The sequence below is a fragment of the Benincasa hispida genome, chromosome 11 (assembly GCF_027475165.1).
Source record: "Benincasa hispida cultivar pf3 chromosome 11, pf3_genome.v1.1, whole genome shotgun sequence".
Lineage (NCBI taxonomy): Eukaryota > Viridiplantae > Streptophyta > Magnoliopsida > Cucurbitales > Cucurbitaceae > Benincasa > Benincasa hispida.
This window is the reverse complement of record NC_143488.1, coordinates 83,626,383-83,633,600: the sequence shown is the minus strand read 5'-3', so window position 1 is coordinate 83,633,600 and position 7,218 is coordinate 83,626,383. Positions and strand designations below refer to the sequence as shown.

At 33.6% G+C, this 7,218-nt stretch overlaps 1 protein-coding gene across 1 annotated transcript; it reads left to right on the top strand.

Moving 5' to 3' along the window:
- The first annotated feature begins 2,480 nt into the window (after positions 1-2,480).
- Positions 2,481-6,102, top strand: LOC120069923 (disease resistance protein RGA2). Its single transcript, XM_039021761.2, has one exon. The coding sequence runs from the start codon at positions 2,717-2,719 to the stop codon at positions 6,008-6,010; it is 3,294 nt and encodes a 1,097-aa protein (XP_038877689.1). The 5' UTR covers positions 2,481-2,716; the 3' UTR covers positions 6,011-6,102.
- Positions 6,103-7,218: the final 1,116 nt, after the last annotated feature.

Here is a 7,218-nt window from a genome sequence, read left to right as displayed (position 1 = left end):
AGGAGGGGGGTTGAGATTGAGTTAAACCATTTTGGGGACAAATTTGAATTTTATGTGTGTTGGTTCTTCTTGAGGCGTTTTGTGTGTTTTTTATGTTCGGGAGGTTCCGTGTTTGTCGTGGGGGGTGGGTAGAGTTTCATTACACCCGTCTTGTCCTTGAACTCGGAGTTCTTGTGGATTTATGAATGTTTACGAAGTTTAATGTATTGTGGTGGGGGAGGGGGTTGAGATTGGGTTAAACCATTTTGGGGACAAAATTGAGTTTTATGTGTGTTGGTCATTCTTGAGGCATTTTGTGTGTTTTTGATGTTCGGAAGGTTCCATGTTTGTCGTGGGGGTGGGTAAAGTTTCATTACACCCGTCTTGTCCTTGAACTCGGAGTTCTTGTGTATTTATGAATGTTTACAAAGTTTAATGTATTGTTGGGGTGTGCATTGAGATTGAGTTAAACCATTTTGGGGACAAAGTTTGAGTTTTATGTGTGTTGGTCATTGTTTACTTGTTTTGTGTGTTTTTGATGTTCGGGAGGTTACATGTTTGTCGTGGGGGATGGGTAGAGTTTCATTACCACCCGTATTGAAGTTTGAACGTGTTGTGGATGTTTATCGATATAACATTTGAATGTTTTTGTTTTATTGTAGAATGCTGTTTGAAGATGAGTTGGGACAATTGTTGAAGATGCTGTGTTCGAGATGTGTTCTAGATGTTGTTTTGATTTTATTTTTTTTTATGTATTTGTGATATGAATGTTTATGAACTTCTAGTATCAACTTTGTTTGGATATTGTAATTTTTTATTTACTTGTTATAATATGGACTTCATTTTTGTTTTTTTATTATGTGAATCTTTATTTGGTTTAATATGTTTTACAGGTTTTCAGATCAAATTTTAAAAAATTACAAATGATAGATTAAATTTTAATACTCCCCACACATATATTACTGCATCGAGAGTTCTTGTATCTCCCAACGCATTAAATAAAACCGTCGGGAGTTCGGGAACTCCGGACGCATAGAACAACCATCGGGAGTTTGGGATCTCCCGACGCACTTTAAAACGGCATCGGGAGTTATTTGGGGAACTCCCAACGCACAAACAGCGTCGGAAGTTATTGGGGGAACTCCTGATGCCCTATATGTGCGTCGGGAGTTCCCCCAATAACTCCCGACGCCGTTTTAAAGTGCGTCGGGAGATCCTCTCCTGACAGGTTTCTCCCGATCAAACTTTCGACGACCTTTTATTCGTCAGGAGAGGATCTCCTGACGAATTTTCCACACTTTTCCGATGAAATGTGACGTCAGAAGAAGTCAGATTTCTTGTAGTGAAGACCCCTCGCTCGACACCATATTCAGCGCTTCCATACCGTTGGGGCTGTAGGAATGTCGAGATGGCAATGCATGAACAACTGTTGGCTCAATTCTCCAGTACTCCTTTCGTGAAACTGAGGTGTGCCCAACTCTTTTGTCCCTTTGATTGAGATAAGACTTTCCTTTGTTGTGGCATGCAAGCTTTGACCAACATAAAATCAAGGGAAAATTACATTTTCTGTCCCTAAGTTTTGGGTCTAGTTTTTATGGTATCTAGGTTTCAAAATGTTTATACATGTAGTTCTTAAGTTTTGATTTTGGTTTCAATTTAGTCTCAAAGTTTTAAAATGTTATAATTTTATCTTTGAAATTTAAATTTTATTTTAGTTTTGTCCCTTGGTTTTAAGATTTTACATTTTTAACCTAAATTTTTCATCAAATACTCAATTTCAATTATTAATCTTTGTGTGTATTAATTAATTTTAAATAGTTATATTGTGAAATTTTAAAAGTAATGAAAAATAGTGAAATTTAATAACATACATTAACACTAAAGGTAGAAAATGAGTATTTAGTGAAAAATCAAGGGTAGAAGTATAAAACATGAAACCTAGAAACCAAATTCGAACAAAACTCAAATTTCAAGGGTAAAATTGTAACATTTGAAAAATTAGCAATTAAATTGAAGTTAAACTCAAATCTTAAAGATTAAGGTGCATTTTGATATTATAAATTATTTAAAATAATCAATTTTAATAGTAGGTTTATTTAATTATTATGTATAAAAGACATTAATATAATACTTATATACCAAAAACTGGAACCAATTTTTTCAAATCTGCCAAACACTAATTTGCTGTACAGGACAATTTATTTTTTTTAGTATGATCAACAATTATTTTAAAAATTAAAAAAATCCTAAATGAAAATTAAATGGGTAATATTTTGAAATCTAAAAAACAAATAGAAATCGGAACAAAAAATTAAGGACCAAAAATATATATTTTGTTAAAATTAAATGAATATTGTACCAAGCTTACCCTTTGACATTGAGTTTTGGTGATTTGGGAGCTTTAGTCAATGGTAACAAAAAAAAATCGGAGCCTGAAATAAAGCGATTGAAACGAAACGACTGAAAATAAAATAAAAATAAAAATAAAAAAATTGTGGATGTTGCTTTGCTGGAGGAGAGTTGGAACGAGACGACTTGACTTAAAATTTTAAATTGAAAAATTGACTGACCAACAAACCATTAGTTTGGTACACAATATTTTCATTTTGTTTTATTTTATTATTCAAAGAAATAAAAACAGAGAAATCAAACGACATCTTAGACTTTTCCATTTCCTCTTCATCATATCATTTGCCATTGAAGTTTTGGAAATCAAACGACACAAAAACAGAGAAACATGGCTGAATTTCTATGGACGTTTGCTGTTCAGGAAATTTTGAAGAAGATTGTGAAATTTGGAGCAGAACAAATTGGTGTGGCATGGGGCTTGGAGAAAGAGGAGTTCCAGTTGAAGAAGTGGTTACTCAAAGCTGAAACAATCTTAGCAGACATTAACAAAAAGAAATTACACCATCATGCTGTGAGGCTATGGGTGGAAGATCTTCAAGATATTGTTTATGAAGCCGATGATCTACTGGATGAACTTCGTTATGAAGATCTTCGACGAACTGGGGAACAAACTGGGAAATTCAAAAAAGTACGTGATTCCATCTCACCATCCAAAAATTCCTTTTTGTTTCGTCTCAAGATGGCCAACAAGATGAAGAAAATTACTGCTGCTTTACACAAACATTATTGTGAGGCAAGTCCTTTAGGACTAGTTGGTGAGGAATCTGCCACTGAAATAGAGGTTGCTCTACAACAGATTCGAGAGACAACCTCAATTCTTGACTTTGAAGTTGTAGGAAGGGAGGATGAAGTTTTAGAGATACTGAAATTGGTGATCGACTCTAGCAATGAACATGATATGTCTATGATATCCATTGTTGGAATGGGTGGTCTTGGGAAAACAACTTTGGCCAAGATGGTCTTCAATCATGATGCCATTAAAGGTCATTTTGATCAAACTATATGGGTTTGTGTTTCTAAACCATTTATTGTCATGAAAATTTTGGAAGCAATCTTTCAAAGCTTAACGAATTCTAGTAGTGGTTTGAACTCTAAGGAGGCCTTGCTTCAGAGGCTCCGAAAGGAGATGCAAAGCAAAAAGTATTTTCTTGTGCTTGACGATGTTTGGGAGAAAGAGAATGATTTGTGGGATGAGTTGAATGGCTATTTGAAACAAATTGCTGGGAAATCTGGAAATAGTATTATGGTGACCACAAGGAATGTGGAAGTGGCAACCATGGTGAAGACAGTTTCCATTCATCATCTACAAACATTATCTGATGATAATTGCTGGTCGTTGTTTGAAAAATGTGCGAATGCAAGTCAGCTGCCAATGAATTCAAACTTTAAGATTATGAAAAATATGCTGGTTAGAAAAATAGGTGGTGTACCACTCGTTGCGAAAGTTTTAGGAGGGGCACTCAAATTTGAAGGAGATCATTACGAGAGGTGGATGACAAAAGTTGAAAGCATTACAAGAAACATTTTAAAGGAGGACGAAGCTTTTGTTTTGTCCATATTAAGATTAAGTGTGGATTCTCTACCACTTCTTACTTTGAAGCAATGTTTTGCTTACTGCTCAAATTTTCCTCAAGATTATAACTTTAAGAAAGATGAACTAATTCAAATGTGGATAGCACAAGGATTTATTCAACCCCAAGAAGAAAGAGAGAACTTGATAATGGAGGATATAGGAGAAGAGTACTTCAACTTCTTATTGTCTCGTTCCTTATTTCAAGATGTCGATAAGGATGAGAATGGGAGAATTGTTACCTTTAAGATGCATGATCTAATACATGATATTGCTTGTATGGTTTCAAATCATCAAAAGAAGGCATCAAATCCTAATAATTGGAGTGGAAAAAGTGCTAGAACGTTGCGTGCATTAATTTGCAATAATGAAGAGACTCCTCATAAGATTCAGGCCAACATAAATTGCTTGCGAGTTTTAGTGTTGAATTCTTTTGAGACTAATAACTTGTCGATTATTATGGACAAGTTAATACATTTGAGATATCTTGATATTTCAAAATGTTCTGTAAACCAGCTTTCTCAAGAATCTCTTTCTTCACTTTATAATTTACAAACGTTAAAGTTTGGATATATTGGAAGTGATCTACCGAAAAATCTGAGAAAATTGGTTAATCTGAGACATTTAGAATTTCAAAAAAAATTTGATATGAAACAAATGGCTTCACATATGGGCAACTTGATTCATCTTCAAACATTGTCTGAATTTGTAGTTGGACTTGGGAAGGCCTATAAAATAGAAGAGCTTGGACCATTGAAAAACCTCAAAGGTACACTAATTATAACAAATCTGGAGAAAGTGCAAAATAAAGAGGAAGCTATTGCTGCAAAATTGGTGGAAAAGAAAAATTTACGTCATCTAATCCTCAAATGGTTTGTTGGCCTTTATAACAGAGGAGAATATTATGAAGATGATCACGTACGAGTGTTGGAAGGACTTCAACCACACAAAAATCTACAATCATTGGAAATTAATGGCTTTAAAGGGAAAGTTTTTCCTAATAATATTTTTGTTCAAAACTTAGTTGAGGTAGATCTGTATAAATGTGAAAGGTGTGTAATGCTTCCAATGCTTGGACAGTTGCCCAACTTGAAAAAACTTTTGATTCGGTCCATGGTTAGTGTGAAAAGTATAGGAAATGAGTTTTATGGAATTGACTCCAACCAGCTGAGAAATTCTTTTGCTTTTCCTCAGTTAAAGGAACTTCATATTTATGGGATGAAGAAGCTAGAGCAATGGGATGAATCAACGGTTGTTTCATCAAATCTCTTTGGATGTCTAAAAAAGCTTCATATTTCTGGATGTGGTCAATTAGCAAAATTGCCAAGTGGGTTAGAAGGTTGCCACTCCATTGAATATTTGGGCATCTTTCAGTGTTCTAATTTGATGCTAAATGTGCAAAATTTTTACAACTTATATCATTTAGACATTAATGGGTTGAAAAGATTGCCAGAGGGATTAGGTAAGCTCACTAACTTGAAAATTTTAAGAATTAGTGGACAATTGCATAATTATGAGTTTAGTTCCTTCATACACTTGTCTTCTCAGCTTGTTGAACTTGAGTTGAATGACTATGGGTCAAGTGATAATGCAACAACAACCCAACTTCCCCAACAACTTCAGTACCTCACTAACTTGAAAATTTTGAGAATTGGTGGATGCATGCAGAATTATGAGTTCAGTTCCTTTAGACACTTGCCTACTCAGCTTGTTAAACTTGAGTTGATTGATGATGAGTCAAGTGATGATGCAACAACCCAACTTCCTCAATTTCAGCACTTCACTAACTTGAATGTTCTGGTAATTTCAAATTTTGATGGCATTGAAACTCTGCCAGATTGGTTAGGAAACCTTACATCTTTGAGAACATTGCATTTCTTTGAATGCAAAAATTTGAAAGAATTACCTTCAAGAGAGGCCATATTACACCTTACCAAATTAGAGAATTTGGTGGTGTTTAGATGTCCAAAACTACTAGTTGGGGAAGGCGATCAGGAGAGGGCTAAACTTTCTCATCTTCCAGGAATGTATGTTCATAACATTCCGTACTAAGGCCCTTATCATTTAGTTGGGGAAGGCAATCAGGAGTGGACTTCATCTTCCAACAATATGTGTTCATAACATTCCAACAATTTTTCGAGTAATTGTAATTGGTAGTATTTTTAGACCTAATAATTAATTAGTGTATAGCAACATTATTAAAAAATTGTAAATATAATAAAATCTATCGATGATAGACTTTATCTTTGATAGACTTATATTGGCAATACTTTAGATTTGATTGATATATTTTTAACTACACTAATTATGTTGTTGTGGGTTCTGTTGAACAGCGAGTTGGCTTGTTTATGTCATTTTCTTTATGGTAGTCCATGAAAGGTTTCGTAGATGATCAATATATATTCATTTTTCAAGTTTCAATTACTTCTATACATTTAGTTTAAGTAATTCTTATTTTAAGTTTTAGTTTTTTTTTTTTTTTTTTTTTTCATTTTATACTTTTATTTATGCATCAATTTCATGATATGAAATGTTGTAGAGGACAATTGTGTTATACAAAAGTCATTTAATTTCAAATTTTTAGAATGTCTTGCTTATAAATTATTTTTATTGAATTATAAGTAAAGTCCCTTCCCCTCAAACAAAATTATGGATCCGCCACTCAATGTCACAAGTGAGAAATATTTTGATTATCTTCTAATGGCATTTTTTTTATAACAATATACTAGAGGAGAGAGAGATTAGGGGATGCACCGAGACATCACAACTAAATTAACACCTCCTTGACACCCTCATCTGAATACCCCATTGTGAATAGTGTTTTTTCCATTCAACATGAAGAGTTATATACAAAGAGTTAGCTAGAGGATAACTCAAGCCAAAAGAGGAAACAGTAGGGGCAAGAGCTATAAAAACACCTTCCAGTTAAGGACTATAGAAGAAGCATCCTAATAACAAAACAAAGGAGATTTAGAACTCCAAAGGGTCGCATCAATAAAACATCATCCCACAAATGATTTTAATGTTTGTTCACATCTTGGAAAATTCTTCTGTTTCTTACGATCCATATGCACCAAAGGATAGAAACCGATATATTACTGCACAATATCCTAGCTTTGAAGGATATATATATATATATATATATATATATTAATAGATATATAATGATTGTGTTGCACCATTGTTTTTGTGGTTTGAAAGGATATTGAAATTGTTGAACTATGTATATGTATAATTTTTAAAAATTATTTCATGTTATA